This window comes from Ovis aries, chromosome X (genome assembly GCF_016772045.2).
Source record: "Ovis aries strain OAR_USU_Benz2616 breed Rambouillet chromosome X, ARS-UI_Ramb_v3.0, whole genome shotgun sequence".
In the NCBI taxonomy this organism is placed as follows: domain Eukaryota; kingdom Metazoa; phylum Chordata; class Mammalia; order Artiodactyla; family Bovidae; genus Ovis; species Ovis aries.
The window spans coordinates 37,456,903-37,473,834 of NC_056080.1; the positions used below are offsets into that span (position 1 = coordinate 37,456,903).

Genomic DNA, 16,932 nt, shown 5'->3' on the forward strand with positions numbered 1-16,932 from the left:
CAAAAATTTCAACTTGTTCAACTATACCTGTGTATCTGGAGATCTTTTGGTCCTCATGGGTACTAGTAATTGCCACATACTCATTTAAACATCCCTCCTTTTTTTTTAAGGTTTCTATAATCTAGCTACAAGGGAAATTTCACATTGTAGTAATCCCACACTGAGCCACAGATTTTGGGGGTGATGTGTGCATGCTTAGTCCCTCAGTCATTTCCAACTCTTTGCGACTCCATGGACTATAGCCCACCAGTGTCCTCTGCCATTCGACTCTCCATGCAAGAACACTGGAGTGGGTAGCCTATCCCTTTTCCAGGGGAACTTCCTGACCCAGGAATTGAACCATGGTCTCATGCATTGCAGGATAATTCTTTACCAACTGAGCTATCAGGGAACTTTTGAGGATGATAAGAAGCTGTTTGGAGTACCTTGACATGCTACTTTAAATCACTTATTAATCATATATGTGGAGAAGGCAATGGCACCCCACTCCAGTACTCTTGCCTGGAAAATCCCATGGACGGGGGGGCCTGGTAGGCTGCAGTCCATAGGGTCGCAAAGAGTCGGACACGACTGAGCGACTTCACTTTCACTTTTCACTTTCATGCATTGGAGAAGGAAATGGCAACCCACTCCAGTGTTCTTGCCTGGAGAATCCCAGGGACGGGGGAGCCTGGTGGGCTGCCATCTATGGGGTCACACAGAGTCGGACACGACTGAAGTGACTTAGCAGCAGTAGCAGCAATCATATATGAGCGCCTTCTCCCTTTTTTAGAATAGTTCACTGTGGTTTAGTATCTTAATACCCACATAGATTAGAGGGATTTTTAAATGTAGAAGTATCACACATATCAAGACACTCTACATATACTGTTTAAACAATAGTAAAAAGAGTATCTATGTATTTATCACTCAGTTTAAGAGACCATTCTTGTTTTCCATTTCTTATTCCCTTGCTCTACTTTATGGTTTTATTGTACTTGCACATATCCCCAAATAATATATTTTCTAATTTTTCAATTTTAAATTCTGTAGAAATGGAAATTATACTGTATGTGTTCTTTGTGATGTTTTTAGCTCAGCATTTTTTTTGTGTGTGAAATCTATCCATGTTTGCTTTTCTGTTTTTAATTTATTTTTTGGCTGTGCAGCATGGCATGTGGGATCTCAGTTTCCCGACCAAGGATCGAACCTCTGTCCTGTGCCATTGCATAGAGTCTTAACCACTGGATCACCTGGGGTGTCCCTCTATCTATGGTTATGTGAATATCATTCCATTCCTCTTCACTGTTGCATCATCCTACAGTGTGCCTGTTTTCTTGTTGATGGACATTTTTGTTGTTTTAGTTTATAATGTTACCCCCCAAATGCTGGTATCACCTTCTTGTACGTATAGCCTAACAAACACGTACAGCAGTTTCCTTATTGTAGAGTTTTTAAAACTGAGTCATGACCCATTGATGGGTCCTGGCCAGCACATAAAAAAAGAAGGGGAAACAGAAAATGTCAGTATACATATAATTATATGTATGTAATTCTACGTATACTTCCTTGTGTGTGAGTGTGAGTGTGTGTATTTATTTTCTGGATTGTGATGTAAAACTTTTTTTCTTTCCAATTCCCCCTCCCTCCAACTCCCACTCCATCTCTGATAAGCGTAGATCTAACCTCTTTCCCTATGTGTTTGGAGATTTTCTTAATTGACCTCCAACACTGTTAGTTCCTGGTGTACAACATAAGTCTAGTTACCATCTGTCAAAAATGTTTGAGAAAACTACTGTAGGAAGTACGCCTTAGGAATGAAATTTTAGGGCAAAATGGTATGAACATTTTCAGCTTTTTAAGATGTTAAATTGTGTTTTATAATTGTTGTACCAATTCAAATTCTACCAACATTTTATAAAACTTTACAATCTTACCAACACCTGGCATCATGAAAATTTTTGATCGTTGTTCAACTGGTAGAATCAGATTTTTCTGATTACTAATGAGGTTGAGTATCCTTTCATAGGTTTATTAACCATTTGGGGTTCCTTTTCTGTGATACAACTATGCATTGCCCAATTTTCTTGTAGGCTGTTAATCTGTTCTTTACTGATTTGAAGGTGTTTGTGACCCTCTTCATTTGTAAAAATCCTTTTGCCTTAAGATCTGTTTTGTCTGCTATTAATACAGTAATATCAAGTTTCTTTTGGTAAATATTTACATGGTATATTTTTTTCTTACCATTTGCCTTTCAACCTTTTTGTGTCTATATGCTTGCAAGGATACTATATAGCATATATGCATATATATGCTCTATATGTGTGTATATGTATTTAAATATTTGCTATGCATATATGCTATATATACATGCTATGCATCTATATTAAATATATAATTTTTAAGTTCAACTTGACAGTATTTTTCTTAAAGTATAGAGTTTAGTCCATTGTAATTACTGTAATATTTGATTTTATTTATATTATCTATAAATTGATAGAAGTACTATATTTTTCTCATTCCATTTTATCCTTTCTACTACTATAGATATTATATGAGTTTTTATTTTAGTGGTTACCCTAGAAGTTACACCATTCATATTTAATTTCACAAATCATTAGTTTTACCCTTCTTCTAATCAACAAAAGGAACTTGATATTCTTAAACTCCAACTGTCTTCACCCAGGCTTATATATACTTTTTGTCCTATGTTTTAGAAACATTTATTTTCAGTTCAACATTTTAGATATCATGTTTGTTTTACATCAACATTTGTTTAGATTTAGCTATGTGTTTTACCAATTCCATTTGTTACCATTCCTTTTTATATCTTAGATCTACTTTACTTCCTCTTTTTCTTTCTTTCTTTTGGTCATGTGACTCAGCTTGGGGGATCTTAGTTTTCCTGACCAGGGAGTGAACTGCAGACCATAGCAGTGAAAGCGCAATGTCCTAACTACTGGACCGCTAGGGAATTACTTTACCTCCTCTTTAGAAGATCCTTTAGTGAAAATCTATTAATGGTAAATTATGTCAGTTTTTATTATACTGAACATTTTTTATTTCACCCTTACTCATAAACAATGGTTTCTCTGGATACATGATTTTAGATAGATATTTTCTTGGAACTTTAAAGATATAATTTCACTGGCTTCTAGCTTTTGTTATTTCTAATGGAAGTCAACTGTTATTCTAATCATCATTCCTTTGTTTGTAATATGTTTTTTTTCTCCTCTCTAGCTATTTTAAAGATATTCTCTTTATCTGTAGAGTTCATAATGTGTTGAAGGATTTCTTGTTACTTTTCCTGTTGGAAAGAAAGAAAGGAGTAAATATATACCATCATCTCCATATCGCCAGGGTCGTTGTCTTTTTTACTTCTATACTCTTAGCCTTATTGTTTTTTCATTACTAAGTCATGTCTGACTCTTTTAGGACCCCATGGACTGTAGCCCACCAGGCTCCTCTGTCTATGGGATTTCCTGGGCAAGAATACTGGAGTTGGTTGCCATTTCTTTCTCCAGGGGATCTTCCTGAACCATGGATCAAACCCAGGTTTCCTGCTTTGCAGACAGGATTTTTACTGCCTGAGACAGGAATGCAATAAATAATTGATATGTAATGAATGAATTAAATAATTCTAGCTTCCTTATGAATAATAAGAAGGAAACTTGTTATATTTCAGTGTATCTAACTACCATATCTTATCTTAACTCTCTCCAGCAGTTAATAGAAAATAAAGGAAAAATATGAATGTTTAGGGCACTCTTCTTTTTTAGGATATGTTTGCCTACTTTTTCCCTATAAGTCTAAGGAGAACTTGATTTTACATTTAAATAAGCTATCAAGCAAAAGTTTGTGGTCCCAAGAGTTTAATGTTAAAGAAAATTAGAACCTACTAAGTTCTAAATATTCAGTAATCATTAATCACATATCACAAGTGTAACTCAGTTTCAGTCAAACTCTTCAGAGTATGACTTGTAGGAAACACAATGTTTATTCAAAGCTTTGTATTTCTGAAATATTAGATTGATATGGCAGAGAGAAACATTTCATAGTAGGTTTCATGTTTCTTTTATTTCTTCTTTCACTCCTTTATTCCTGTCCCTCTGCTCCAAACAGAGAGACATAGTCACAGATGTGTGCACGCACACAAAGCCAGTCACAGCCCATCATATGAAATGCTACATGTTATTCCTTTTCACCCTTACTCAAAGCCTTGTCATAGCTGGTTCTTTTCTGAAGAGCTTTGCTAAATATAAGGGCTTTTAGTGTAAATCCTGTTTTTGTCATGATACTGTATAACTTTGGGCAAGTTATTTCAGCCATGTGAACTTTGATTTCCTCATCTGAAAACTCAGGATGATATAGCTACTTTATGACATATAGTGAACATTAGCGATGCCGTGTATACAGTGCCTAGCCCATGGCTTGGTGCATGGTACACATTCAGTATTTGTTCCCTGTTCTTCAACTAATCCTTCCATCTATGCCTCCAGGACCCGAGAAGGTTGCAGAGACATAATCCCAAGAGGTGGTTCTGATGTTGCAGAGTTCTAAAGTAACAAATGACTCAGGTCCATATTTGAGTTGAGCAAATACAAGGGTTATAGCTGTTGTTCTTACAAGGAGGGTAAGAGGTAATGACTAACAGTTCTGGGAAGATCTTATTTGTGTTAGATGTTGCCAGCTCTAGGCATATATGGTAAAGATGATAATATGGAGGGCCATTTGCTGGGGCATGTAGACCTGATGTGACTCACTTTTCTTTGACACCTGAAACTGCTCTTGATGTGTTTCCACCTTACTCTGTATCCCAAGAAAATGACAAAAACAAAACAAACAGAACTTCCCTGCACACTTCCAATGCTGGGGGCACATGTGCTATCTTTGGGCAACTAAGATTTCAAAAAAAAGCAAAACCCCAAACTGAAGGGTTAATGCGGCCACAATAGGGAAAGTGGAGATGTGCTGCTTACAAACAAGATGTTCTGCCAAGGAGATGGACACAGCCTTGAGACTAATGGTCCCTTGCAAACAAGGGAACATTTCCTTCTTGTGATAAGGGCTCTGGACAGACTCTGCAGTAGGCCAGAATTTCACTCCCTCTTGCTATACGATAACATGTATGTACCTGCGCTGTACTGAAAAGGTTTATTCATGCAGTCTGGAATTCTGCCTAGGGGGGCTTTATAATAATAAAGCGCAAATAGTTTGCGCAGTTCTGTTCCTCCGGCTGGAGTGTGTGTATCGTCTGTCTCTTGTGTGTGTGTGTCTTGTTTTGTGTCATTTCACTCGTAATCTCCAACACAAAACAAACAAAAAAATAAGACAAGCCTTTGGCATTCCTCTCTTAGGTGGTTCTCTATTACTGATCTATGTTATTCCCCTTGTTCTTGTATCTTTTTGTATAAATTCTTTGTCATATTGCAGAAACTGGCAAGCCTTTTAAAAAACTAAAATGCCAAAGAGTAAGAATTGTAGACTTTGTAGGCTCTGTTGTTCCTGTTAAAACTACTCAAGTTTGCAGTTGTAGCAGAAAAGCAGCCAGAGACAATATATAAACAAATGAGCATGGATGTGTACCAATAAAACTCTATTAACAGACTCTGAATTTTAAATATTGTTCATATAATTTTCACAGGTCATGAAATATTCAGCTTTGGGGAAATATTTTCTCCAACCATTTAAAAGTATAAAAACCATCCTTAGTTCATCAGTATCAGTTCAGTCACTCAGTTGTGTCCTCTTTGGGACCCCATGGACTGCAGTACACCAGGCTTCCCTGTCCATCACCAACTCCCAAAGCTTGGTCAAACTCATGTCCATCAAGTCAGTGATGCCATCCAACCATCTCATCCTCTGTCATCCCCTACCATCTTTCCCAGCATCAGGGTCATTTCAGATGAGTTTGTTCTTCACATCAGGTGGACAAAGTATTGGAGTTTCAGCTTTAGCATCAGTCCTTCCAATGAATATTCAGGACTTGTTTCCTTTAGGGTTGACTGGTTTGATCTCCTTGCACTCCAAGGGACTCTAAGGAGTCTTCTTCAACACCACAATTCAAAAGCATCAATTCTTTGGCATTCAGCTTTCTTTATAGTCCAACTCTCACACCCATACATGACTACTAGAAAAACCATAGCTTTGTCTAGACAGACCTTTGTTGACGAAGTAATGTCTCTGCTTTTTAATATGCTATCTAGGTTGGTCATAACTTTTCTTCCAAAGAGCAAGCGTCTTTTAATTTCATGGTTGCAATCACCATCTGCAGTGATTTTCGAGCCCCCCAAAATAAAGTCTGTCATCGTTTCCACTGTTTCCCCATCTATTTGCCATGAAGTGATGGGACCAGATGCCATGATCATAGTTTTCTGAGTGTTGAGTTTTAAGCCAACTTTTTCACTCTCCTCTTTCACTTTCATCAAGAGGCTCTTTAGTTCTTCTTAGCTTTCTGCCATAAGTGTGGTGTCATCTGCATATCTGAGGTTATTGATATTTCTCCTGACAATATTGATTCCAGCTTGTACTTCATCTAGCTGAGCATTTCACACGAGGTACTCTGCATATAAGTTAAATAAGCAGGGTGACAAGAACAGCCTTGACGTAATCCTTTCCCAATTTGGAACCAGTCTGTTGTTCCATGTCCAATTCTAACTGTTGCTTCCTGACCTGCATACAGATTTCTCAGGTGTCAGGTAAGGTGGTCTGGTATTCCCATCTCTTTAAGAATTTTCCACAGTTAAAGGCTTTGGTGTTGTCAGTAAAGCAGAAGTAGATGTTTTGCTGGAATTCTCTTGCTTTTTTGATGATCCAACAGATGTTGGCAATTTGATCTCTGGTTCCTCTGCCTTTTCTAAATCCTTAGCTCATAATCTGTATGAAATAGGTAGTGAAAAATTTGGCCCACAAGCCATAGTTTGCTTACTTCTACCCTATTGTTCTGAAGTTTTCATAGGTATCTTTTTAGAATCTGTGCAAATTATTTCCTGAGTTGAACATTAAGACAAATAGATTTTTATGTTTAATTATTCTTAGTTTTGTGTGGCCATCATCACAAACTGCCACGATTTAGCAGCTTGCTCATATGTGCTCAGTTGCTTCAGTCGTGCCTGACTCTGTGACCCCATGGGCAGTAGGCAATGTAAATATATGATCTTGATGCTACAAACTCAGCCTCTGTGTACCAGTACAAAATTGAATCCTGGAGACAGAGTTTTGGGTGAAGTAGATAAGAATAGCTTTATTGATTTGCAGGAAAAGGAGGACAGCATGCTGAAGCCCCTGGAAAACTGTGTCTCATTCCTGGAGAACTTGGTGAGGAGTTTTATAGCAAAGCCTCAAGGGCAGGGTTGATTAAGATTAGAGTGTGTGCAGGGCCTGCACTCCTTTAATCTGGCCTCAGGTGGTCTTTTTAGAAATGGAGAATGCTGACATCTGCCATTTGTTGGGGGATTTTAGTTCTGTAAAGAGCTCAAGGATATTGTTATGTGTATCCCTTTTGAGGGAACTAGGACTTAATGTTGCGCTATAGTTTCTTGGCTGCTCCTCCCTTGTGTCTATATCCCCTCCCTTCCTTGATTAGCAACTGTTCAGGTCTGCCCCTTGTAACTCATGTTATGTCATAGAGTCTGGAGTCTGTTCCCTACAAACAAGAAACGACAGAAAGGCTTCCATGCCCAGGAGCCCCATAGGGTACAGCTCAGTTTCAGTCTTACAGTTCTGTCACTCAGAAACCGAGGTTGGCTTGTCTTATTTCTCTACTCACGGTTCACTAGGCTGAAATCAAGGTGTCAGCTGGCTGAGTTCCTACCAGAAGGCTCTGGGAAGATTGTACTTCTAAGTACATTTTGGTGGACAGATTCTGATTCCCTGTGACTGTGAGAATGAGGCTCCCATTTCTTGTTGGCTGTTAGCTAAGAGCCAGCCTTTGCTCCTAGATGCCCCTCCCTCTGGTTCTTGCATGTGGACATCTGCATCTCAGAGCCCTTTTTTCACATTTGGAATCCCGCTGACTTCCCATTCCACAGCTTCTCAGTATCCTTCATTTTCTTCCTGTTTTCAAGGGCTCAGTGACTACTATGGGCCCACCCAGATCATCCATGACCGTCTTCCTATTTTAAGGTCAGGTGATAAATAACTTCAATTCCCTCTGTAAAGTTCAATCACAGCACTACCTCAATTAGCATTTGATTGAATAAATAAGGCCTGGAAATCTGGAGGCAGTACCTTTAGAAGTGCATAATTACTGCCTACTTTTCCAACATAAGTACTCATGTATGCTGATAGATCACTTGAGATATATCCAGATAGAGCCCATTCAAGTATTAGTAACCCATTCAAGTATGTTTTTGCTGTATTTTATACAGTTTTGAAGTTAATCCAATAATCCATGCTTCTTGATAGGTGATCTAGCCACTTGAAGATAAATTTCAGATGTACAAGCTATGGTCATTCAATGAATAATTTACTCCAAGGATAACATTTTCACTTTTTCCCCAGTGATGGAACTGGGTTTCCTAGGTAACTTCCCTTTGTTTCCTACATTTAGGAGTAGTATTTCAAGGACTCACCTGGGGGTTCAGTGGTTAGGACTCCATGCTCCCACTGCAGGGGGCATGGGTTTGATCCCTAGTCAGGTAACTAAGATTCCACATGCTGCACAACATGACATAAATGAATAAGTAGGTATTTTATGATAATTGCTGGAGAGAACAAATTGACATATTTTTCTAGAGTGGTTTTTTTTAATTTATTTAGGATCCAATTGTTAATTTCTAAGTTCAGTCAAGGAGGTACTGAATCTCATAGATATAATACTATAGGGCTAGAGATCTCTATTTGACTCTTAGCTGCTTTACTTTAGCCATGGCAGACTTGTCACTGATCTTGCTGATTTTCGTCTTCAGTTGTTAACCTGAAAACTGGGTTCACCTCTTGGTGAGTGTTGAGTCAGTAGATGCAACCAAGCCAAAGATCAGAAGAAGGAATAATTTATTATTATTTGCAGCAAGTAAGGAGAACAAGCTTCTCAGGTGACTCAGTGGTAAAGAATCCACCTGCCAATGCAGGAGATACAGGAAACATGGATTTGATCCCTAGGAGGAGGAAATGGCAACCCACTCCAGTATTCTTGCCTGGAAAATTCCATAGACAGACTGGCAGTCTATGGGGTCACAAAGAGTCAGACATGATTGAGCGCTCACACAATTAAGGGGAACACCAGGGATCTTTCTCAAAGCATTGTCTTCCCAACAGCAAAACTGGGGAAATTTTAAGCTCAAGGTACATGAGTATTCATGAGGGGGCTTGAGCAGAGGAGAATTCAGCATAGTATTGCGGCAAAGGTCCACAGAGTCCAGCTTCAGTTGGAGTCAGAAGGACCAACATCATCTTCCTATCCTCCACCCTTGTCGGGGCCTTAGTTCCTGTAGAACTCAAAGATATGTTGCTAAGTATGTCCCTTGAGGAACTAGGACCTTCCTCATGGCTCCACCATTGTTTCTTGAATGCTTCTCCTGAGTTTTTTCATTCCCTCCCTTGAGATCATTAATTACTGAGACCTGTTCAAGGGCGAGCACTGTAGCCAGGCTCACATAACAAAATGGCTCAGGTCAAAATTGATTCTATGTCAATAAAGCCATTCCTGGTTATCTTTTGCCAGGGACTCTGTAACCTATCTGCTTACATAGTGGCCTAAGTGTCTTTTATCTTTCTTTTCACTCCTTACCCCCATGATACCCAGATATACATCTTCATCATTTCCTGTCCTATCTGTTGACTTACTTCTTCATTGGCCTGCCTGCTTCTGGTTTCTACCCCATATAATACTTCAGAGATACTTCAGAGATTCTATAATTCAACTTGAAATTTAGATTATCTGCCAGTGTTCCCCATTGCCTCCAAAATGGTATTCCAACTCCTTAGCTTGACTTCCAGAGTTTTCCATTTTGTGACTCACTACCTTTCAACCTCATTTTCCATTACAGTCCTCCATAGAGGCCTTAGGTCAAGTAGTAGATGAACATATGGGCCATGTCCTAAGAATGGTCAATAGGCCTATATAACTGGGGTAAAGGTTTGTATAAACATTGCACATGGTTGTGATTGTTCCAAGATCTTTCTTTCCTACCTTCAACATTCTATTGATTGTGAAACCCAGACAGCTCCTTCTACCACCTACATTTTAATTTGGCTCTTCCTCTTGTCATTCATCTTATCATTGTCATTAGTCTTGTCATTGCCCTAGCTTGAGTCTTGCTATCTCTCTCCTGGACTATTGCCATGGTCAACCTGTCTCTTTGTCCCATTCTCTCTTTAATCCAGCCATTATATTACATCAAGATATCATTCTAAAACAGAGTGTGATCACAGCCCCTTTATAATTCAAAGCTTTCATTTGTTCCCCATTGTTTCCATTGAAGCTTATTTATTCACTAATGCAGTGGTTAGGACTCCCCAGGTGACACTAACTGTAAAGAACCTGCCTTCCAATGCAGGAAACATAAGAGATGTACATTTGATCCCAAGGTTGGGAAGATCCCCTGGAGGAGAGCATGGCAGCCCACTCCAGTATGCTTGCCTGGATAATCCCGTGGACATAGGAGCCTGGCGGGCTATAGTCCATAGGGTCGCAAAGAGCTGGACATGACTGAAGTGACTTAGCACATGTCATGGTTAAGAACTTGAACTATAGCATAAAAAAGAATGCAATAATGCCATCTGTAGCAACATGGATGGACTTAGAAGTTATAATACTAAGTTAAGTAACCCAGACAGAGATAGGCAAATATCATGTGATGTCACTTATATGTGGAGTCTAATCTATGACACAAATGAAATTATTTACAAAACAGAAGAAGACTCACAGACAGATGACAGACCTGTAGTTGCCAAGGGAGTGGGAGGGGGATGGATTTGGGGTTGGTCGATGCAAACTATTATATAAGGGATGGATAAACAACAAGATCCTATTGTATATCACAGGAAACTATTCAATATCCTCTGATAAACCATAATGAAAAGGAATAGGAAAAAGAATGTATGTATGTATAACTGAATCACTTTAAAGCAGAAATTAGCACAACATTGTAAATCAACTCTACCTGAATAAAATAAAAATTTAAAAAATGAAACAAAAAAGAAGTCGAGCTATAGGTCAGACTGCTTGGGGTGGGATCCTGGCTTTTATGTGTGAGACACATCATTTTATTGCTCTGTTTCCTCATCTATAAAATGGGGATAATCATGTTTACAGAGTGGATAAAAATATAGTAAGTATGAAGAGCAATTAGTGAGTACCTTGTATATAGTACGTATTCAACTAACATACATGTAGTACATATATATGTATGTAACATACATATATAACATACATATAGTACATATTCAACTAACCATAAATTACTCCAAGGAGTGAGATGGACTCTGTAACTGGCTATCTTTTACTCAATTAGGGGTTTTTTAGTTAATTATTTGGCTGAACAGTTGAATTCCAATGCTCTCCTCTTTTCTTTTGAGTAGGCAGCTAAGGATTGTAACTGGTGAGTGGTTTTTTGAAGAAAAGGCAAAGCGTTTCAAGCACGTTAATGTTCTGGGCACTGATGTTGTCCGACAGTCCATCTTAAGAAGAAGTCCAGGTAACTAAAGCAAAACTGCTTTAATCTTCATTTTGGTGGGCTAAATAACTTCTCTGTATTATGTATCAAAAGACCATAGTTGAATTTCCTCTGTTGAGTCACTTAGATCATTTCAAAACTTGGTGGCATCAAATCTAAATCTTCAGTTCATACAAGGGAGGATGAAGTTGGTAGAAAATGAAATCCATGGTCATTTTTCTCATACGTGGCACACTGAGGTTTTCAGGGATGGCATTGCTCTTCATCACAGACTTCTTTTCCTAAATGTACTTCCAATATTTTACTAAATAGTTAAAGTAACATAAAACAGATGCCTTACGTGATTCACATTGTGGAAGAAATCTTTGGTTTTTCAATAAGGATATATTTCAGATTTAATTTAAATGTTACTTTTTCTCATCCAGGGATTCTCAACCAAGGGCTGATATTTTGTAATGCGCCCCCTCCCCTAATCAGGCTAGGGAAGTGTTTGGAAATGTAGGGGCCCTCTCTGGTTATCCCAATGACTGTGGGGGAATCAGTGGCATTGAGGGATGCTGAATGGCCTGAAATGCACAAGGCAGTTTCACTCAATGAAGAATTAAACTGTCACCAAATGCAAATACAGTAAGTTCCCTACATATGAACCTTCAAGTTGTGAACTCTCAAACATGTGAATGTGCATTTTCATGTCCAGTTAAATCAGATGCGAATGAAATTGCAGCTTGCCCTTCATCTCCTATTGCTGACCACCCTTCAGCTCTGCCATCTCCCACTTCCTGTCCCTCCTCCACTTAGTAATTCTTGCCTCTTCACTCAATGCCAGCCCCTGTATGCCAGCTGTTGAACTGTACCGCTGTACTAATGTGTCTTCTTTTTGTATTTGTTTTTTATGTGTTGTATTACACATAAAAATATTACACATAGAAGTATTACAAACTTCTCACATAAATAACAGCCAATTATGTTAGTTGGGTACTTAGGCTAACTTTGTTGGACTTACAAACACACTCTCAGAACAGAATTTGTTCATATGTAGGGATTTACTGTAACACCTCACTTTGAGAATGCTAGTCTGTGCATTCAGACCACAATTTAACTGCTTAAATATTGAGTGACACGTATGTTTAGAATCATATTTCTCATCTGGGCTACAGTAAAGCTGGAGCAGACATCTGTGGGTCTATTCCTAGGGTATCTCACCTTTCACATACTGGAGAAAAATGCCCTGATTTTGAAGCCTGGCAGGAGGCTTGGACCTGCTTCCAGGGCCCCTTCTTGGTGTCGCACTAGCAAGGAAGGGCTCTCCCAGATGGGTAACCCTGGGACTAATGCCACAGAGAGAGCAGAGTCGAGTTACAAGGAAGCAGTTAGTTCTGGCTGCTTCCTCCACTCAAACCTCAGCAGTATAGGCCGTCAGAAGGTATGTGCACAGCTACTCACCCTCCCAGGAAGTCTGGCTTATGTGCTCCAAAATAATGATATTGTTTCTAGAATCCCATGCTACAATTCAGCCTCTAGGTATTTGGAGTTCTCATGAACCTTGGGTCCTCTGCCCTAAAAATATTTGTAGAGGAGGATGTTTAATTCCTCCGCTGCGATTATCTCTACAAAGCTTATCTCAGCAAAACTCCTACAGATGAGTCCCAATCTTCATCTTCATTTAACTTGACATGAAAAATACATGTGTGACTGGGAAACATAAGATGGAAACATCATTGCCAGTTACTCTGTCCTGTGTTAATGTAGAAACGTGAATGAAGACTAGGAAATAGCTTCCGTTTCTTGCCATTTTGTGTGTAAATTTGTCTTCTGATTGTTTGTTTGTTTTTTCTGATTGTTTTTAATGAGGAGATGGAGAAATACAAAGCCAAGAACAAACCCGACAAAACACAGAAAAGTCAGATGCTTTGCCTTCTGCTGGGCAGAAGGCCAGCCACGATGGACCCAGGAGAAAGGGGTAAGACACAGCCTCTTCAAGGGAATCTTTGATCCTTGTCCCAGTCACCTGTGACATAGACAACCCCCTCCGGCCCCCGCTGTTTTTCAAGTCTAATGTCACTTAAGTGACCCAGAAAAGGTCAGAGACTGGACTGAGGTAACATTCTCTTATCATTTGCCTCAGGAAATGCAGTTTTAATTACTTTCAGTTTTAGATAAAGGTCCCTTCTGACCTGAACCTGTGAGGATTTTGCTTTCATTTGACATATCTGATCTTATACCAAGTGAATCCCTTTATTTCTCAGTAGAAGCTTCATTCTGGGGCCAGTGTTGCCTGTAAGGAGGTGATGACTACCTTTGTTGTAGTCGACACCAACCCCTCCACCCTCCCCAACCTGCCCAACCTGAGTGCTGATGTATGAAACAGCCAAATCCAAGATTTCTTAATAGGGCTTAAAACACTGTCTCCCCTGTTTAAAATGCAGGTCTCCTTAAGGAAGGAATCATTTGGCCACCTCACTAACTTCATTCAGAAAGCAAATCTATGTGTCAGGTACTGAGAATAGGAATGAGAGGCCAATAGGGAGGCGCTGGGAAACTGGAAACAAGAAGGTTCCATCAGGGGAGTCAATTGGCCCCCAAAATGCAGGTTATAAGGACTGAAAGGCAGGACTTCCCTGGTGGTCCAGTGGTTTAGACTTTGCCTTCCAATGCAGGAGGTGTGACTTCAATCCCTGGTCAGAGAGCTAAGATCCCACATGCCTCATGGCCACAAAACCAAAGCATAAAACAGAAATAATATTGTAACAAATTCAATACAGACTGTAATAATGGTCCACATCAAAAATTAAAAAAGGACCCAAAGGGCAAAGTATTGCTTCATAGCCCTGCCTGTTGCAGTCTCTGTAGTCTATTTCTGAGTCAGTTGGTGGCTAGTTTTGTGGTCCAGGTAGTGAAAATCCTAATCTATACCAAGTGGCTTTATGGTTTGCTGTGAGTCGTGTGGGGCTTCCCTGATGAGTCAGCAGTAAAGAATCCACCTGCCAATGCAGTAGACATGGGTTCAATTCCTGGGCTGGGAAGAACCCCTGGAGAAGGGAATATGGCAACCTACTCCAGCATTCTTTCCTGGAAAATCCCATGGCCAGAGGAGCCTGGCGGGCTACAGTCCATGGGGTCGCAAAGAGTGAGATGACTGAGCACACACACGCACACTGGGTAGGATGTCTTTGTTCTCAGCAAAAGCCAGTGTGAAAGGCTGCCAGTCCCTGAGCCTTCATCTGCCTCTACAGAAAGTGTATTTTCTTTTCTTTTTTTAAAGAATCTTTTACTATGAGTAGGCATGAATCCTAAATGTCATTTGACTCAAACCGTCATGACTAACCATGACTTCGTTAATTAGCAGCAATGAATGGGAAAGATAGCTAGAGGGGCCATGTGTCCTATATCTTGAGCCTTCCTACTATTCTAAACCTATTTGCCTCTCCTTGGGGCTCCCACAATGGCTTGTGCCTCTGCGTCACTCTTGATTTTGCACTCAGACATCAAGCCCCTCCTTACACAAGAATGTAAAGTAAATGAACCGATCTCGCTGGATACACCCCCTCTCTCCCCTCCTCTTAATTGTAAGCTCTTCTACTGGCTTTTTTTAAACTTTTGTGCTGCAGTATTCAGCATGGTGCCTGGCCCATCAAAAACAATTGGTAATCTGATTGAATTCAGTGTGGAGCCCACAAAGGCCTCTAGGAAGTAGAATGTGTGGACCCCAGGCCAGGCATCACTATGTGGGTTACAGAATGGCGAGCCTGGAGCTGGGAGACAGTAAGGAGCTAACCAGTACCATGAATGATATACATCCTAAATTGTCAAAGGAGTCCTAGTGCTGGGCTGAGCTCTGCTGAAACCAAACTGGGATCTGATTGTTCTGTCGTCAAAGAATGTAACACCTAGTTGGAAAGAAAAGGTTCAAAGGTCCACACTTGAAAAGTTAATAACGTAGAGAAGGATTTTAGGAAAATCTAAGATGGCAATATGAGCGGCCTGATAGCCTTTTTGAAACATGGCAAGAAGTTTGTTGTTGTTGTTTAGTAGCTCAGTCGTGTCTAATTCTTTAGCGACCCCATGGACTATAGCTCGCCAGGCTCTTCTATCCATGGGATTTTCCAGGCAGGAATACTGGGGTGCCATTTCCTTCTCCAGGGGATCTTCCCGACCCAGGGATTGAACCTCTGTTTCCTGCATGGCAGGTGGAATTTTCCCCACTGAGCTACCAGGGAAGCTGTATGACTACAAAAGATATAATATGGGAATAAATAATTAAATATTAGATTATCAATGTTGGGAGGGCACAGGGACCATTGGGAAAGGAATCAAATTCTAAGTGGGACTTGATGAGGAGCTTGGAAGAGGGAGAGGGCCCAGGATAATAAAAGAGGAGGAAGAGTGAGTTCATATGGAGGAGACACTGAAAGCAGCTGTGCAGAGGTAAGGACATACACACAGTGGTTCTCAAAGTAACATCATTTGACATGATATTAAGTGCTATTCTCACCAAAAATGTAATTTCCAGGCAGACTGAAGCTTCTGACACTTTGGCAGACAATTTGGCAGATCCTATTAAGATCGTCCCAGTACTTTTGGAATACTTTTTCCCCATGAGAAAACTATAGCCAGTAAAGTAAATGAATTGGTCTCTACCGATACCACACAAAAGGAAAATAGCTTTGGTTTGTCTTTATGCGAGTGCATTTGAAAAGACCCATGTTTGAGGCTTTTGGTAGCTTGGATCATGACCTGAATGTTAGTTTCTGAAAAGCTCTTTTTGCTTAAGTTCCAAATAATTTGGGAAAATGGGAATGCAGTCAAGTTTCATGTGGTGTGAGCCATTCCATTGTTCAGACTTATTACCCCAGGAGCATGCATGCAGTCACTTATTCCTCAAGAACTGGCTGGGTTGTAGTTCATGCCAGGCCTCCCTCTAACCTTAGGGGACCTGACAGGAAACAAGAAGAACAAGAGTTGTCCTTCTCATGGAGCTACAGTCTAGTAAGTTGCTACATTAGTTGATCCTACAGGATCATCATAGCTCTTCTGTCTGAGCAAGGTGAGTTCAAACTCCCCTTTTCTCAGCACTGTGTAAATAAGTTCAGCCCGGGCAGTGCTTCTCCATTCTCAGGTGATAGTGGTAAGTCCCCAAAGTCAATGGTATTTTTCTTTGAAGGACAGAGTCCTAGCCTACCAGCAGCTGGTATGGCTTTGGGAGAATGCCCTCACTGCCTCTGCTGGTACCTTTGACACTCTGTTGCACAAGTCATGGGGACTCCCCAGAATTTCTCAGCATCAAGCCAGCTTCATTGAAGAATTATATACTGTTAGAAGTACAATAAATGGTATT

General features: G+C 40.0%; 1 protein-coding gene across 4 annotated transcripts in view; it reads left to right on the forward strand.

Moving 5' to 3' along the window:
* SYTL5 (synaptotagmin like 5) overlaps positions 1-16,932 on the forward strand; it is a 278,287-nt gene that overhangs the window by 196,098 nt on the left and 65,257 nt on the right. For 2 of the 4 annotated variants that reach the window (XM_027963201.3, XM_060408401.1), the window contains exons 4-5: positions 11,503-11,618; positions 13,449-13,557. In XM_027963201.3, the coding sequence (XP_027819002.1) occupies positions 11,503-11,618; positions 13,449-13,557 (225 nt within the window). The remainder of the gene's footprint in view (positions 1-11,502; positions 11,619-13,448; positions 13,558-16,932) is intronic. The other 2 variants (XM_060408400.1, XM_060408402.1) reach the window with 1 other exon arrangement.